The sequence below is a fragment of the Bufo gargarizans genome, chromosome 2, assembly GCF_014858855.1.
Source record: "Bufo gargarizans isolate SCDJY-AF-19 chromosome 2, ASM1485885v1, whole genome shotgun sequence".
Classification (NCBI taxonomy): domain Eukaryota; kingdom Metazoa; phylum Chordata; class Amphibia; order Anura; family Bufonidae; genus Bufo; species Bufo gargarizans.
Window position 1 is genome coordinate 427354736 of NC_058081.1, and position 19154 is coordinate 427373889.

Sequence of the window (19154 nt, forward strand, 5' to 3'; positions counted from 1 at the left end):
CTCTTGGAAATGGCCAAAGAGGCGTTAGAGCAATAACCCACTCCACATAAAAGTGTTTGTAGAGTACGTTACCCAGATGCAAGATTGCATAGAGACAGTGTTGACTCTTGTTAGGGAGCATATGAAGGCAGCTAAGCAAGCCCAGAGTCAGGTCTGGATCTTTAACCCGGGTAATCGGATTTTGGTTCTGGTGCCGACTGTGGACAGTGAGTTCCTGTCTAGGTGGCAGGGGCCCAACTAGGTACTCGAGAAAATTGGAGATGTAAACTTCAAGTTACACCAGCCAGGGCGTCGAAAGCCAGAGCAGGTTTACCATGTGAATTTACTCAAACCATGGAAAGATAGGGAAACCTGTACTGAAGGAGAAGAGGTACCGGCCCCTCTGTCTGATGCAAGAGAGGCGGCTGCCACAGTAAAAATTGCTGACAGCTTCTCCTCTAAACAGACTCAGGAGGCCAGGGAGTTTGTTAGTCAGAACACGGATGTGTTCTTGGACCTCCCTGGATGCAATTCTACCATCCAACATGAGATTGTCACTGAGCCTCAGGCCAGAGTCTGGTTGAATGCATACCGGGTACCCGAGTCTCGGTGACAAGCCATCTCGGAAGAAGTGCAGCTAATGCTACAACTAGACGTCATTGAGGAGTCAAAAAGTGAATGGGCCAGTCCGATAGTCTTAATACTCAAGCCAGACAGGACGTTACGGTTCTGTAACGATTTCCGCAAACTAAATGAGATTTCTAAATTTTATGCGTATCCCATGCCTTAAGTGGATGAGCTTATTGAGAGGTTAGGCCAAGCCCGGTATTTTTCTGTTTAGGACCTCATCAAAGGGTACTAGCAGGTACCCTTGACGGAGGCTGCCAAAGAGAAAACTGCCTTCATCCCACCAGAAGGGCTGTACCAACATCCACATAGTCTGTACGCTTCGGCTTACCTTAATGATATTGTCATTTACAGTACCGACTGGGAAAGTCACCTACCAAAAGTACAGGCTGTAGTGGACTCCTTTCGAAAGGCTGGACTAACAGATACCCCAAAAAATGTTCCATAGGGTTAGAGGAGATGAAATACCTGGGGTATGTCATTGGGCGCGGAACAAAATAGAGGCGATACAGAATTGGCCCCGACCTGTCACTACTAGGCAAGTAAAGTCGTTCCTGGGAATGGTGGGATATTATATGAGGTTTGTCCCCCACTTTGCTAAGGTGGCCGCTCCATTGACAGGGCTCTTGAAGGGACGCTAGTCGGTGATGTTCCACTGGGATGATCAGGCGGAAAAGGCCTTCTCTGCTTTGAAGTCGGCCCTGTGTGGGTCCCCGGTTTTGGAGATGCCCGACTTAAAAAAGGAGTTTATAGTACAGACCGATGCCTCAGAAGTAGGCCTCGGTGCTGTACTGTCTAAGCAAGTCAACAGGGAGGAGCATCCCGTTGTCTTCCTCAGCCATAAGCTCACCCCAGCCGAGACCAGGTATAGTACATAGGTGAGAGAGTGCTTGGCCTATCAAGTGGGCACCCGAGTCTCTCCGATATTATTTGTTGGGGAGAAAGTTCCTCCTGGTGACTGACCACTCCCCTCTCAAATAGATGAGCCAGGCCAAGGGCAGAAATGCCCGGGTCACCCGATGGTTTCTGTCCTTACAAAACTTTACGTTTTCAGTGGAACACAGAGCAGGCCACTTACTGTCACCGTCACATCTCTGAGAAGCTTTGACAGACGTTCTTCAGTACCTCTTGCTTGAGGTTCTTTTGTTTTGGTTTCATTTTGTCATCTCGTTTCCCTCTCTCAGCTGTCATCTAGTTGCACTGATTGCATCCCTTTATATCCCCTCCCATACTGCATCACTTTGGGGTTTATACAACTTCCTGGATTGCACTCACTGCTAGATGCTGCAATTGCAGTCTTTTCCTTTATTTGTGTTTTCCTGTTGACTTGATTCTAGGTGACCCTGACTCCCTCCGTATTAAGTGCAGGGAGCCGGTGGTCGTGTCCCCTCAGTATTGTAGGGTTTTCAGGTGTCACACAGTCTAGGTACGAGGACATGCAACTTTCTATAATAAAGATCTTTGCATGGGCTGATCTATATTTGTGACTTCTAGTTTTCTGCAACACCATCCGTGACATTTACAGGGAAATGCGGATGCCCTAGTTCCGGGTACATTGTCTGGTCTGTGTTCACCCCCTCAAGGTTGAACAAAGGGAGGGGTTTGTGACACAGCGAGGGGTTTTGTCTGGGAAGGCAGGTATTTTCCTTCCAACATGTGCTGCTGGGCTGGTTTCCAGCCAGGTGAGGTCAAATACCGGACCAGAGTTTAAATGCCGTTCTGGATTTTGGCAGCAACTTGCTGTCCTTTAATAGGCAGCTGGGCTCAGCAGCTGAGTCTCTGTTTTTGGGATCTGAGGCTTTGTGCCGTGCAGGAGGGCTAAGAGCTGCACGCTGGGGAAACAGACCCCTTTAAAGCCTGCTGTGGACCGCTGTAGATAGAACTGCCAACAAGGTGATTTTTTATGTTCTGTGGACTTTCCATTGTGTGAACTAACACCAGGACTGCAAAGTGCAAAGTATAGTTTTCTTTTTGCCTTATGTGTGAATAAACACTGAAGTTTTGCTTCACAAACTGATTTTTGCCTCTGTACTGCGTCTGCTTACCCTGCCTACCAGAGTGAATCCCCACTATATATATTTTGTTAGTTTTTATAGCCCAAATTCTGGAGTGCAGAACTTGATAAATTCTCTTCACTGTGCCTAGCAGAGGTCGATAATGCAGGAGATTGCTGTTAAGGGGGGTAGTTTATTGGATATTTGTTCTAGGTACTAGATGTACACCAGAAAACTGGCGCAAAAATCTATCCCAGCACGCTACTGGTGTAGATTTAGTTTTCTGGTGTGTGGACCTCCCAAAGTATGTGACAAAATGTTTAAGACCGTAATTTCAGGGAATCTTATGCCAGTGCATTTTTTATTTTAATCAAGACTGATGTAAGAAATGTCAGCCCTAGGCTATATTCACACAGTGAAAAAAAAAATGGCCTGATTGGATAAAAATAGCTTGAAGGCATGTTAATTTGTTGTGCTGTGGTGAACTTGTATGAAAATGGCTAACCTTCAGTTAATATAGTTTTCAGAAAATATAACCATGTTAAGCATTTTTACCTTTTATGTACTGATGGCAGAAATTTAGGAGGTTGTATTCGTACAGTAGGATCCCATTTGCCAGGAGGTAAAACAGCGACTTCATCTAAAAAATCATCAATTCCTGCTATTAGCTCATCTCTGTTCATAGCCTTGTATGCAATTTTCCGGAACAACTACAAATAATTGTGAAAAATAAAAAGGAAAAAATATTGTTTATGCAGTGATTTTTCAAAGATCAACATACTTTAATACAGTGATGTACCTAACATAGAGGCATCTCTGCTTGGTATTGCAACCCAGATCCATTCACATGAATGAAACTGTGCTGTGCCTAGCCCCAGACCATGTGACTGATGAATGTGACATCACTGGCCTAGGAAGAGGATGCAACACTCGCCAGAGTGCCAGGGCTGCTTCTAGCTAATTAACAGAGGTCAGCTGGGAGTTAGACCCCCAATGACGAGATATTGGTGACCTATTCCTAAAAAACTCCTGGAAAACCCCTTTAAAATCAGCGTTCACACCACCTCACAAGTAGCACAAATCAGCAGAAATGACATTCTATGTTCTAAGATGATCATACAGTACATGAGCAAGACATGGATCATTAGATAATGATAAAACTTTGCAATAAATAAAATGTTTACCTCATCGGTGAGTAAGGTGGCAATAGCTCTTCCAATTTCATGGTAAGATTTTGCATTTCTTCTTGGACCCAGAAGAATAAAAATAAATCTGCAAGAATAAATAAATAATTGAGAAAACTCTTAGGCTGAGGTATTCATATTCATCATGTAATCATAAACACCTTTCTGATATAACCATTTTCCATTTTTGTTTTTTACTCTATATTTTCTAGGAGCCATACATTTTTTATTTTTTTGTTCATACATCTGTATCAGGGCCTTTGTTTTGCAGGACAAGCTGTCCTTTCTAGTGGCACCATTTTATATTGCAAATGCAATTGTACCATTGTGTTATGAGTCTTGTTTTTATGGTGTTCTTATGCAATAAAAAGTACATGTTAACATCATTCCATGGGTCAGTACAAGCAATACCAAATTTTTTGTTTTAACCTCTTCAGGACCTTGCCATTTTTCACCTTCCAGACCCTGACTATTTTTGCAAATCTGACGAGCCACTTTAAGTGGTAATGACTTTGGAATACTTTTACTTAACCAAACCATTCTAAAAAAAATTCTTTATGACACATTGTACTTTATTTTACTAATTGTACAAATTTTCTAAATTTCAATTTCTCTGTTTTCAAGACAGATAGTGGTACCTCATACAATAGTTATTAATTAACATTCACCATATGTGCACTTAGAACTGTATGTTGGCATCATTTTGTAAATGTCATTTAATTTTTTAGAACATTAGAAGGCTAAGAATTTTAGAAGCAATTTTCAAATTTTCAAGAAAATTTCCAAAACTGAATTTTCTTAAGGACCAATTCAGTTATGAAGTCACTTTGAGGGTTTTACATAATAGAAACCACTAATAAATAACCAATTTTAGAAACTATATCCCTCTAATTATTAAAAACTGATTTTACAAACTCTCTTAACCCTTTAGATGTTTGACAAAAATTGAAAAATGGAGGTGAAATTTTTTAGATTTTCCATTTAAATCAAGCTTGATAAGAGATGAGCGAAGAAAAATTATATTTGGCTGCTTTGCCTAACTTCGACAAGAAATTTGATTAGTTATGAAGCGGCTGCTTTAGGGCCCTGACCCAGAAGGGGTCCATCCAGGAGGAGGAGGACTAAAAGATTTTGTCCGAGGCCCCCTCAACAGTATTACACAATGAAATTATATACAGTGTAGAAAACAGCTGCCGGGCCTGGTCTGAGAGAGCGATCTTTACTAGCCACAGGAATGGGGGCGGCATGAAACAAAGGGGTTTTGAAAAAATTACTGGGGGAGGGGGTCCCCATAAAAAAAATTGCTGTGGGGCCCAGTCATTTCTAGCTATGCCACTGAGCACGCACAATGATGGGGAGTGGCGATCGTGCCGTTCTCTGCCATTTAACCCCTCAGATGCCGTGTTGAACTCTGATGGCAGCATCTGTGACTCACATTCAGCCTTTCAGGGGTTAATCAGGGGTTAAAAAAAAATACTCACCTCATCCACTGAAATTCAGATCAAAATACATTTTGGATACTTTGATTCGCGCAACACTAGCTATAATATTTATTACCCTGATTCTTCAGGTTACAAAGGTAATGTTTTTTGGATGCCATGTCCCATTTGAAGAGACCTTTAGGTAACCCTACAGTGGAAACCCCCAAACGGTGACCCCATTTTAGAAACTACACCCCTCAAGGAATTTACTGAGGGGTGTACTGAGGGCTTTTCCACACAGGCATTTGATAGAATGTAGAAACTCTTGGATGTGAAAATGAAAAATTACATTGTTTTACAATAAAATGTTGCTTTAGCTGCACATTTTGTACTTTCACAAGCTGTAACAGGAGACAAAGAAAATGCTGCAGAAGCCTTAACCTTCACTAAGGACTTTACTGTGCATACAATATACACATGTGTGGTATAGTAATCCTTCATTGAATGCATCTGCGCATGCTTGTGCTACGCAATACATTTACTCTATCACATGTCTGGCTGTCAGCTCGTCCCCATCTTTAAATCCATGTAGGTTACACAAAGCGTCTTCCAACAACAGGAGCAGCATCAGGCTCAGACTGCATTTCACAGGACCCATCATTCTTTATCTATTCTTATGATTATTCACACCCTCATAACGGCAGAATTCTTACTTTTATAAATATGCAAATTAGCCTCTAGGAGGGGGGGGGGGCATTGCTCCTGCTCCTAGAGCCTCTGTTCTCCCACCTCATTACACACCCTCCAAGTCTTGATTGACAGGGCCGGGCAGCGTTTGCATCCTCCTGCCGCCCGTGAGCTGGGTAAAATTTGGGCCGTTCCGTATTCGGCACAGGCGCAGTGAGGAGGCTGCCTCACCACACCTGTGCTGAATACTGAACAGCGCGAGATTTCCCCAGTGCACAGGGGTGGCAGGAGGAAGCTGCCTAGCCCTGTCAATCAAGACTATGGAGGGCGTGTAATAATGAGGTGGGAGAACAGAGGAATGCCCCCCACCCCTAGAGGCTAATTTGCATATTATAAAAGTAAGAATTCTGCAGTAACGGCATGAATAATCACAAGAATAGCATAGTTAGGTGCTGCTGACATTAGACATTATCAGTTTAATAGTGAAAATTCTAGTGACAGAAACCCTTTAAGAGTGTGACTAGAGACATTATTATGCAGTATAGGCAGTATCCTCCATAGTTCATCTGAGTAGACTATTTAGCATCTTGTACCCCAACTATCAGATGGTTCTTTTGTCCCCTGATGAACTATGGAGGATACTGCAGGGAAATGCATTGGAACACGTGATTTGGGAACTTGTCTAGTTCATTTGATACACAGGAGACCATATCACTCGTTATTAGAATATGATATTGGGGTTTACCTCTCGCTGTAGGAAGTATTTAAGTTACAGTCATTTTGTCTATTTAGTGACAAACAGATGTTTCTGAGTGTATGGGTGATAATAAATCACAGCACCAGGGGCATCGTTAGGTCAAAGCATTCGGAGCTGGAGCCCCGGATGTTTATGCTGGTGGGATTTTTTAATTTTATTAGGCTATTCCTAGCCATCTGGGCAATCCCACAGATCACCCCCCAACCCTCCTTGTACTTGTTCCGCTACTTGCAGGCTGCGAGGGCATGAGTTCAGAACTTCAGTCACTTCGGTCCGCACTGCAATTCTGTTCTGCGGCGCGTGATCTCGCGGGACCCACCGGGGGAGGTCACGGGTCTCGCGGGATCACGCGCCACTAAAAAGAGAATTGCGGACCTAAGTGACTGAACTTCTGAACTCATGCCCGCACAGCCTGCAAGTAGCAGAACAAGTACAAGGGGAGTTGATGGGTTCCAACTACTTACACTTGTTGATGGGTTCCTTCACAGATTACAGCTGATTCTGGCATCCCAGCAGCACAATCTGTGATTAGTTTATAGTTGCGGGGTTTGCTTAACTTTAAATTAGGCTGACCATAGGTTAGGATGATCTGTGGGGTTGCCCAGATGGCTAGGCCCTTCACTGTAGTTATTAACCCCTTTCAGCAGTCCCCCATTCACTGAAGGGGGGGCTACTGAAAGGAGTTAATAACAACTGTGAAGCCCCCCCAGTGGCGATGAGGGTGTGGCTTCATGGGGTAAGGGGCATGGCTTAATTGGGGCTCGTGCCCCGGATGTCTTCAGACCCTAGCAACACCCTGCACAGCACATTAATCATAGTATGCCATGGCTGACACTTGGTGACAGGTGTATTAAATATGCTGTAGACCCATTCTGCTACTTTAGGGGATAGGACTTTTTTCCCGTCAGGGCCTGCCTAGGTAATTATAGGAGGTTACTGATACTGTTTTGTCCTTATCGTGGCTGCCATTCCATCTTAGATAGGCAAGGCTAAAAGTTACTGTGAAGAATATGGATTATCATTTACTGGCAGCCCTGATTTTCATTTGATTTACCTTTTGCAGGTACACAGTTAGTGTACATGCAAAATATGTTCTCACCCCCCAGCCATCTGCTGTCAGATAGCAAGGGAGAAAACCCCCCAGGCTTCAAGGAGGTCCCAGGTAGATAAAGTCACACCTCTTCCAGCTAACAGGCACCAGGAGGATGTAGCAGGAAAACTCCCGGCAGGAGGTCTCAGCCCTGGACCAGATCTATCACTTTCCCACAGACATGTTGGCACTGACATTTCGTAAGGAATTATGAATCGTCCGTCCATCCCAGGCATAATTCGGCTATCTTTTTGCGATCCTGGGGCAAAGTCAAACATCCATGTGGTCCTGGCTTGATGCTAGGATGCCCGGGAGGGGAGATATACATAACTCCCCACAGAAACCCCATAACGGCATCATGTTTGGACTCTAGTTGTAGCCGGAACCCAGGCGGATCAATTGGGCCTTGGGCCCAGAACCACCTCCCTGCGACATTCTGGTCTGGAGCTATGAGCCATAATCGGTTTTGTGGCTCATTTGATGCCAGCCCCAGAAAAGGAGGCAGGGAGGGGAGGTACCAGCTACAGTTTAAAAGGCTTGTGCCAGCAAGCCGCTGTGTCTTTTTCTGAAAGGGGGTCACATCGTGCCATGTGTTTGGAGAGACCTGGAAACTGCTGACATCACTGCCCCCACGTGACCGCAGCCAAGGAATATTTCACCATCCTAACCTAAAGGAAGATTCATCTACCCGGTAACTGACTTGTACTCTATGTAATCCTGTGTGTACCATATTACCTGTATTTGTAACCTCAGACCACTGTATATATTCTGTGTGTATAGTGTTATATCTAGTGTGCCCTTTAGACGATTAAATATATAATTTAATATTGTGCTGTCTTGTATCTCGATCATGAAGTCCCACGTCCGTGTTTCGGCCTAGTTATAAACTATTGCGGGTTGGTTTCTCACCCTATATAGTCCTGTTAGCGGACCGGGTTTATATCAAACGAGAAGCTGGTGGCAGATTACCCGGGCTGAGAAAGCGCTGTTTTACTGTGGGCAGTGGAAGGGCTCCCTCAGTTTGTTGCCTCTCTGTGCCCGTGTGGACAGGAGGTGTCTGTGTAAACTGTACCAAGCTGACCTTATCCGCTCCTCCAGGAGGGCAAACCATCACATCTTGGTAACCAGGGACCATAAGTCGTCTCGTGAGCTCGACGTAGTTGACATCAAGCGGGCCCGAGGGGTGGTATCCCTCACATATTCATCACAGTTTTAAAGGGAGATTTTAGGGCGAATTCAGCCCATCCCCAACGCTTTTTGTTCTGTTGTGTTTGATGGATCTTTAACAATAGAAGACTTTTATTTAAATTGCAATATAATAAAGGTTATGTTTTTTATAGGTGGCCATTCTGTTATAAATATGTAGATTTCTGACTACTTACATATGGGAATAATTTATCCTACCTTGTCAGTTCAGTGATTTAATTTGCAGAATGGCCACATCCGTGTGCTATCTGTATTTTTTGCGGACATGGACCCAAAATACAGTCATGCGCATAAACCCTAAAGCGCCTAAAAACACAGTTGGTCAGCACTGCGGGGCTGAATGGAATAGGGTCGGATTGAGATACAATCTCCTTCTTCACTGTCTAGAGAAACTTATAGCTATATTTTTATCAATTTTGAAATGGGAATGAATATTCAAGGTGTTTGAACCGTTTCCCCTGCCTTTGCATGATATCACTATGCCAGCACTGAGGGTCTGTGAAGAGAAAGCTACTGAGCAGGAGATGATGGACTAGAAGGATAAATAGCAGTGGGGCTACTGTACCAAAGGAAAATGTAAATTACATAAAAACATTACATAAAAACATTACAATACTTTTATTGCATGTATAGTGCAATAATACTTCATTTTAAAATGCCGTACTCCTAGCGCATTAATACATTTCATGAGATAACCACTTTGAGTGTTTTTCCTGTATTTATACTTCAATAACATTTTCAGATTTTGCTAGTGTGCTCACTGCTGTCTTTATGCCTTGCTGCTTCTTTATAATATCTTGGTTGTAAAATTTCCACTATACTTGTATCTTTTTTAATGTGTCAGTTCTATTGCCCTTAAAAGCCAAATGAGTAATAAATAGTTTGCAGCAAAAACAATAGCCACCTAACTCCAGTTATTGGGCTATGAGGAAATATATACTTTACCTGGTGGGAAGAGCCACTTCTGTTAAAGTGCCAAGTACAGTTGCATCCTTTAATCGAATGAAAGCAGCAAATGGTTGAGTTAAAAAGTCAACCTCACCAACAAGAACATTTGCTGCTTCAGTTTCATCAGGGACCTTCTTTCGAAATTTATTTTGTAACTGAAAGAGAACATAAATGATAGTGAACATAATAATGACATATCATGTGATTTAAAGTCTATGGACACCGATGACATAAGAAAAATGATTGCTACAAGCATTACTGGTTACCTTGAGTTAAAAATGTTGCACTGACTTTCATGCTACAACTTTATTTGTTGTGTATTATGCAATTTGCATAACACTGTAATACACTTACAGCTTCCTGCCTATGAGATCCGGGGGGCTGGATCTTACAGGCTTACACGGGAGGCAGCCATGATGCCTAAGGAAGTCATCGGGCTGCCTTCCCTGCCATCGGGTCCCCATCACAGCAGCACGGGGACTCGGTGGCCACCCCACACCCGGCAGGATACCTCGCGTGCCGCGGTCATCACTGACCATGACAGTGCAAGGGTTAATTCGCTGGCATCTGTGTTTTCACCGATGACGGCGTTTTCAGCAGGGGTCCGGCTATCAGTCACTGCTGGACCCCTGCAGCTGATCAGATGGTCGCAGCTCCTGCACACGCCCAATCAGCATACTCTAGTACTACGGCCCTGGTATTTAAGCCAGAGCAGCCAGTGCCGTATATGTATGGCGCTGGTAGCGAAAGAGTTAACCACTTATTGCCACAGTCATTTTTTTTCCCTATCGTCTCTGAGCCATAACTTTTTTATATTCACATAGCTGTATGAGGGCCTATTTTTTGCAGGACAAGTTGTACTTTTTAATGCCACCATTAATTATGGCATAAAATGTAGTGGGAATTGCTAAAAAAAAAAATCCAAATAGTGTGGAGTTGGGAAAAAAAACACAATTCCTCCACCATTTTACGGGACTTGTTCCCACGGCGTTTCCTCATATGTATAGGTTTTTTATGTCTAAATAGTGTAAAAATAAATATAAACTTTGATCAAATATATTTTTTTACATCACTATATTCTGACCCCCATAACTTTTTCATACCTATGTTTACTGAGCTGTTTAGGGTCTCATTTTTTGTGGGACAATCCGTAGTTTTTATTGATAACATTTTTTATTTTATATATATATATATATATATATTTATTTATTAATTTTTTTTGTGATGATTTTGAAGCTCATATATGAGCCTATAAATTATCGTTTTTAATTTTTTATTTTGTACTATAAGGGATTTTTAAAATAGGGTTTGGTCTAAAAATTGTTCATTTCTTATCCTGGTCTGCCATCTAGTGGACAAAATAAGAATTGCAGCTTAAACACTATCAGCCTCGTCAGCGAGGCTCATAGTGTTCAGCGCAACTACCGATGCCCTCATTGGCTGCAGGGGTTGTTGGTAGGAAGCCCGGATGCGCAATATCACTTGATCACAGCATCTAAAGCCTTTAATTACCGTGATCGCCATTATTTCTGGTAATTAACTGCAGGTCTCTGCTGTTTGGTCTCTGCTGTTTGAAACAGCAGAGACTTGCCAGCCAGACAATATGTTCCCACATTGCTCTCCATGGCGCTGGTAGCAAAAGGGTTAAATCGTCCTGTGCCTTAATCTCTGCGTAACAGCAACAGGATGAAAGATGGCATCCATAACATCAGGGGTGCTTATGTGGTTCCACCAAATACAGCACATTCAGCACAGGGTCTTTTAATTTTAGTGTGGGTCTTACCAAGACTCTCACAGTGAGACGACAGGAACGCTGTCTGGCTGGGGTGTATCATACCTTCTAACTGTGAGTGTACATTGCACCACAATAAATTTAACATATAGTACATATAGGACATCATATTGATTTAGGTATATGACTATTTTTGCCCAACAGGATGCGGAGTACACCTTCTTTTGACCTCCAGGACTTGGACCAAGGCACCATAACCACATATGATATTGTTGGTCTGTGACCGGCCTGGAATGGTGCCACACCATATGTGGACTGGTTTCAGAGCGGCACCTCCTGTATTAATTATATGTAGAGCGATGATCTGAATTTGACTATGTAACCTGGCTATAAGCTAGTATATATCATGTTACATTAGCATTGTATAGATTTTTCTTTGTGTTTGTACTTGTCTTTTGCATCCAGCTAATTGTTGTACCATTGGTACCTCATTATCCTCACCTCATACCTGGGGTACTCCAGAATATGTCCTGTATTCACCCTTGCAGGGACGACTTAGGGATAATAGTCTAGGAACGTGGACAGGGGGCCTCCACCATCAGGAGTCTTCCCTGGGCTGAGGTTTTAGGATAGGGGTAGACATAGGGATAATTTACTCCCGTACCCCAGGTATATTATCAAGTCTCTGGATGCAATATATCAGTCAGATACCCTGTATGTATTTTTTGTTTTGCATTGGTATAGAAGGTCCATTTGGGATCCTTTTTAATGTATATCATTAACCACTTCAACCCCGCTAGCTAAAACCACCTTCATGACCAGGCCACTTTTTACACTTCTGCACTACACTACTTTCACCCGTTTATTGCTCGGTCATGCAACTTACCACCCAAATGAATTTTACCTCCTTTTCTTCTCACTAATAGAGCTTTCATTTGGTGGTATTTTATTGCTGCTGACATTTTTTACTTTTTTTGTTATTAATCGAAATTTAACGATTTTTTTGCAAAAAAATGAAATTTTTCACTTTCAGCTGTAAAATTTTGCAAAAAAAACGACATCCATATATACATTTTTCGCTAAATTTATTGTTCTACATGTCTTTGATTAAAAAAAATGTTTGGGCAAAAAAAAATGGTTTGGGTAAAAGTTATAGCGTTTACAAACTATGGTACAAAAATGTGAATTTCCGCTTTTTGAAGCAGCTCTGACTTTCTGAGCACCTGTCATGTTTCCTGAGGTTCTACAATGCCCAGACAGTAGAAAAACCCCACAAGGACCCCATTTCAGAAAGTAGACACCCTAAGGTATTCGCTGATGGGCATAGTGAGTTCATAGAACTTTTTATTTTTTCTCACAAGTTAACGGAAAATGATGATTTTAATTTTAATTTTTTTTTTTTCTTACAAAGTCTCATATTCCACTAACTTGCGACAAAAAATAAAAAATTCTAGGAACTCACCATGCCCCTGACGGAATACCTTGGGGTGTCTTCTTTCCAACATGGAGTCACTTGTGGCGTAGTTATACTGCCCTGGCAATTTAGGGGCCCAAATGTGTGAGAAGTACCTTGCAATCAAAATGTGTAAAAAATGGCCTGCGAAATCCGGAAGGTGCACTTTGGAATGTGTGCCCCTTTGCCCACCTTGGCTGCAAAAAAGTGTCACACATCTGGTATCGCCGTACTCAGGAGAAGTTGGGGAATGTGTTTTGGGGTGTCATTTTACATATACCCATGCTGGGTGAGAGAAATATCTTGGCAAAAGACAACTTTTCCCATTTTTTATACAAAGTTGGCATTTGACCAAGATATTTTTCTCACCCAGCATGGGTATATGTAAAATGACACCCCAAAACACATTCCCCAACTTCTCCTGAGTACGGCGATACCAGATGTGTGACACTTTTTTGCAGCCTAGATGCGCAAAGGTGCCCAAATTCCTTTTAGGAGGGCATTTTTAGACATTTGGATCCCAGACTTCTTCTCACACTTTCGGGCCCCTAAAAAGCCAGGGCAGTATAAATACCCCACATGTGACCCCACTTTGGAAAGAAGACACCCCAAGGTATTCAATGAGGGGCCTGGCGAGTTCATAGAATTATTATTTTTTTTGCATAAGTTAGCGGAAATTGATTTTTTTTTTTTTCTCACAAAGTCTCACTTTCCGCTAACTTAGGACAAAAATTTCTATCTTTCATGGACTCAATATGCCCCTCACGGAATACCTTGGGGTGTCTTCTTTCCGAAATGGGGTCACATGTGGGGTATTTATACTGCCCTGGCTTTTTAGGGGCCCTAAAGCGTGAGAAGAAGTCTGGAATATAAATGTCTAAAAATGTTTACGCATTTGGATTCCGTAAGGGGTATGGTGAGTTCATGTGAGATTTTATTTTTTGACACAAGTTAGTGGAATATGAGACTTTGTAAGAAAAAACAAACAAAAAAAACATATATATTTAATATGTATTTCCGCTAACTTGGGCCAAAAAAATGTCTGAATGGAGCCTTACGGGGGGGTGATCAATGACAGGGGGGTGATTACCCATATAGACTCCCTGATCACCCCCCTGGTAAGGCTCCATTCAGACGTCCGTATGATTTTTACGGATACATGGATACATGGATTGGATCCGCAAAACACGTGCGGACGTCTGAATGGAGCCTTACAGGGGGGTGATCAGGGAGTGTATTTGGGTGATCACCCCCCTGTAAGGCTCCATTCAGACGTCCGTATGATTTTTACGGATCCATGGATACATGGATCGGATCCGCAAAACACATGCGGACGTCTGAATGGAGCCTTACAGGGGGGTGATCAATGACAGGGGGTGATCAGGGAGTGTATATGGGTGATCACCCCCCTGTCATTGATCACCCCCCTGTCATTGATCACCCCCCCTGTAAGGCTCCATTCAGACGTCCGTATGATTTTTACGGATCCATGGATACATGGATCGGATCTGCAAAACACATGCGGACGTCTGAATGGAGCCTTACAGGGGGGTGATCAATGACAGGGGGTGATCAGGGAGTGCATATGGGTGATCACCCCTCTGTCATTGATCACCCCCCTGTAAGGCTCCATTCAGACGTCCGCATGTGTTTTGCGGATCCGATCCATGTATCCATGGATCCGTAAAAATCATACGGACGTCTGAATGGAGCCTTACAGGGGGTTGATCAATGACAGGGGGTGATCAGGGAGTGTATATGGGTGATCACCCCCCTGTCATTGATCACCCCTCTGTAAGGCTCCATTCAGACGTCCGAATGATTTTTACGGATCCATGGATACATGGATCGGATCCGCAAAACACATGCGGACGTCTGAATGGAGCCTTACAGGGGGGTGATCAATGACAGGGGGGTGATCAATGACAGGGGGTGATCAGGGAGTGCATATGGGTGATCACCCGCCTGTCATTGATCACCCCCCTGTAAGGCTCCATTCAGACGTCCGCATGTGTTTTGCAGATCCGATCCATGTATCCGTGGGTCCGTAAAAATCATACGGACGTCTGAACGGAGCCTGACAGGGGGGTGATCAATGACAGGGGGGTGATCAATGACAGGGGGGTGATCAGGGAGTTTATATGGGGTGATCATGGGTGATCAGGGGTTCATAAGGGGTTAATAAGTGACGGGGGGTGTAGTGTAGTATGGTGTTTGGTGTGACTTTACTGAGCTACCTGTGTCCTCTGGTGGTCGATCCAAACAAAACAGAGGACCAGGTAGCAGGTATATTAGACGCTGTTATCAAAACAGCGTCTAATATACCTGTTAGGGGTTAAAAAAAAATCAGATCTCCAGCCTGCCAGCGAGCGATCGCCGCTGGCAGGCTGGAGATCCACTCGCTTACCTTCTGTTCCTGTGAGCGCGCGCGCCTGTGTGCGCGCGTTCACAGGAAATCTCGGCCCTCGCGAGATGACGCATATATGCGTCACTGTGCGCAGGGCTGCCGCCTCCGGACCGCACATCTGCGTTAGGCGGTCCGGAGGCGGTTAAAATTGTGATTTTAGGGGTTTTTTTCTGCTGGAACTTAGATTTATACTCTTTATACCCCGTTACATCTATGTTAATTGACTTAGCTGGAATTTGGTGTATAATGAAGCTGCCAAGCAGTCTGCTTGTTGGCTGACCAAGCAACCAATGCACTATACACTCACCTAAAGAATTATTAGGAACACCTGTTCTATTTCTCATTAATGCTATTATCTAGTCAACCAATCACTTAGCAGTTACTTCAATGCATGTAGGGTTGTGGTCCTGGTCAAGACAATCTCCTGAACTCCAAACTGAAGGTCAGAATGGGAAAGAAAGGTGATTTAAGCAATTTTGAGCGTGGCATGGTTGTTGGTGCCAGACGGGCCGGTCTGAGTATTTCACAATCTGCTCAGTTACTGGGATTTTCACGAGCAACCATTTCTAGGGTTTACAAAGAATGGTGTGAAAAGGGAAAAACATCCAGTATGCGGCAGTCCTGTGGGCGAAAATGCCTTGTTGATGCTAGAGGTCAGAGGAGAATGGGCCGACTGATTCAAGCTGATAGAAGAGCAACGTTGACTGAAATAACCTTAGTTCCAATTGGCCATTGTTGAAATGCCACGGGCTACCTGAGCATTGTTTCTGACCATGTCCATCCTTCATGACCACCATGTACCCATCCTCTGATGGCTACTTCCAGCAGGATAATGCACCATGTCACAAAGCTCGAATCATTTCAAATTGGTTTCTTGAACATGACAATGAGTTCACTGTACTAAAATGGCCCCCACAGTCACCAGATCTCAACCCAATAGAGCATCTTTGGGATGTGGTGGAACGGGAGCTTCGTGCCCTGGATGTGCATCCCTCAAATCTCCATCAACTGCAAGATGCTATCCTATCAATATGGGCCAACATTTCTAAAGAATTCTGTCAGCACCTTGTTGAATCAATGCCACGTAGAATTAAGGCAGTTCTGAAGGCAAAAGGGGGTCCAACACCGTATTAGTATGGTGTTCCTAATAATTCTTTAGGTGAGTGTATAACAGTGCTGCAGACCATGGAGGTACAGAGCCAGCAGTGATCTGAACAGATAGCGGGGAGGTCTGCAGCATTCTACCAGGGCTGTCGGGTTAGCAGCCACACACAGTGATTTACCCTTCTCATAGGGCAGATGTCTGAGTTATACAGTCTCAGTACAGGGTCACATCTCATATACAGAGTCTTTATCTATGAGATCTAACCCTGCACTAAAAGTTCATCATGGACATCCATGCTTAGGGCAGTGTGCAACTGCTAACCCCAAACTGCAGAGTGTACAGCTGGCCATACACATTAGTCTTTTGTTGACTGAAACCTGCCAAAAAAGGAGGGTTCGGCTGACACTCTTGTGTGGGGAGCTCCTGACAGATGATCTCAGGGGAGACAAGGATTGAGCAAAGTGAATATTTTTGCCCAATCACTTTGCTATCCTGGCTGATAATCTGCTGCCATAAGTGTCTGGCATCAGCTTTCTCTGCTCTCCCCAGCCGAGCTGAATGTGTACAGGGAAGCCAGGAGAGATAGCTGTCACTCAAACCATCATTTAACTGACAGCTATTGAATGTGTGTGGACAGCTTAAATCCTAAAAATTCTTATACAGCTTAGTCAATGGAAAACTAAAAAAAAAGTATATAATTTTTTTAATACAAAATGTAATTTATAACGCACTATAAACATTACCTCCCAACTATCCAGATCTGGCAGGACAGTCCTGGATTTTGGTTCAAGTGTTCACATGCATAGATCCAAATAACGGAATCCAGGCAACACTCTGTGTTCACCCTTTTATTGTACCTCAGATGTGACATTTCTCCTCCAACATGAGCTTTTCTCAAGCTTGAGAAAACTCATGTTGGAGTTAAAACTTTGCATCTGAGGTGCAATAAAGGACTCAACAAAAGTAACCCTTTTACATGTACGTCATAAGCATTAAGGGGAAGTATGAAGTGGTCTAATGTGCTGAGCTTCCTCCATACACAGCGGGTGCGGCAATATAATACAGCCGACACTTGCCGGAAGTGACCAGGGTCGTATATAACTCCACTCCTGGGCATTTAGCCTGTCAGATGCAACACTCACAGCATCTTTGTGCTTGCACTGCTCCAATCAGTTGCTGTGATAGCCTGGGACCTTGTGAGGGCTCCCATGCCATGTAATAGTAAGTTGCCTGTTAAACCATGTCTGAGGCACATCTCTGCAGGCAGCCTGCCAAAGTCCTATAGACTGCAATTGTACTCTATTGCAGTCTATAGTACAGTCTATAGATCATATGTACAAGTCTCCTAAGGGCTCTAAAAAGGAAAGTGAGAAAATTTGTAAAAAATCTATATATGTATTTAAAAATCTAACAAAAATTAACAAAAAAATATACGTAATTAATAAAAAAAAATATGTCTGACAGCACCATGCTACCACAAGTGTTTCTTTTTGTCAGCCTTGTGAATGACTGATTTTGGCAAGAGGATCACAGTAAGTCTGTAGTACAGCGTGGACTGGGTTTGTTAGACACCCGGTCCATGCTGTAAAAGGAAGGGGTGGGGGTTGTAGAGATCATATACACATACAAATAAAAACCTAACATCTTGGGGGCAACAAAACAAATATAAGAGGTCATGTGCAGATGTTCAACTTGCTTGTGGGACTTGTAGTTTCAAGTCTCGGCCTTCTTGAGAATGTAAGGCAGATTCCCCACATACTTTTGAAAGGCTGAGAAAAAGTGGGCGTCATATAAAGCGGCCAATGTGTTTTTATACATTTCTCATAAACTTACACTTGGTACTGTTTATAATTGTATAGCATTACAGATTTGTAACTTTTTTTTATTTATTTCTGGAATACACCTTTAATTGTTCAAACTTTGTCAGTTCGCTCGCATGGTATTAATAAAATGTAATGGGGGAAAGCAAAGATCTTAGACAAGCAATTGTTGGTGCGCATCCATCTGGGAAAGGGGTATAAAGTCATTTCTAAACAATTTGAATTCTATCATTCTACAGTGAGAAAGATTATTCAAAAGCTGAAAACATTCAAGACAGTTGATAATCTTCCCAGGAGTGGACATCCCAGCAAAAAAATTATGAAAAGAATCAAGGTGTTGTAATGGCCTAGTCAAATTCCAGACCTCAACCCTTACAGGGGTTGTCCGGGAATTAATACAATTACTAAATAGACCTTGTAAGGAAATTATGTCTGTATCCACACACGTTCACATATATGTATTAATTCAGCCTTATATGCTTGTATTAAAGTATACAGAGTTCTTCTTTAAAGGAAGTAACAACAAGGTCTAGTAACACAAGCTAACAGGAAATGGCTGTCTGAAGCTCAAAACCGCATGGCTAGAAAGAGATATGCATGCTTTGCAAAAGAATGCCACATTTATGATGAAGGTATCTGGAGAGAAAACTGCTGAATGCATGACATCATAACTGCAGAAACATATATACTCATATATACCTTTGTACGCATATATCTAACATGTGCATTAGAGATATATTTTAC

At 42.9% G+C, this 19154-nt stretch overlaps 1 protein-coding gene across 1 annotated transcript in view; it reads right to left on the reverse strand.

The window, feature by feature from the left end:
• The window catches only part of SLC4A9 (solute carrier family 4 member 9), a 194841-nt gene that overhangs the window by 137894 nt on the left and 37793 nt on the right, over positions 1–19154 (reverse strand). Inside the window, exons 5-7 of the mRNA XM_044280915.1 lie at positions 9891–10048; positions 3785–3872; positions 3156–3310 (exon numbers count right to left, since the gene is read on the reverse strand). Of these exons, the coding sequence (XP_044136850.1) occupies positions 3156–3310; positions 3785–3872; positions 9891–10048 (401 nt within the window). The remainder of the gene's footprint in view (positions 1–3155; positions 3311–3784; positions 3873–9890; positions 10049–19154) is intronic.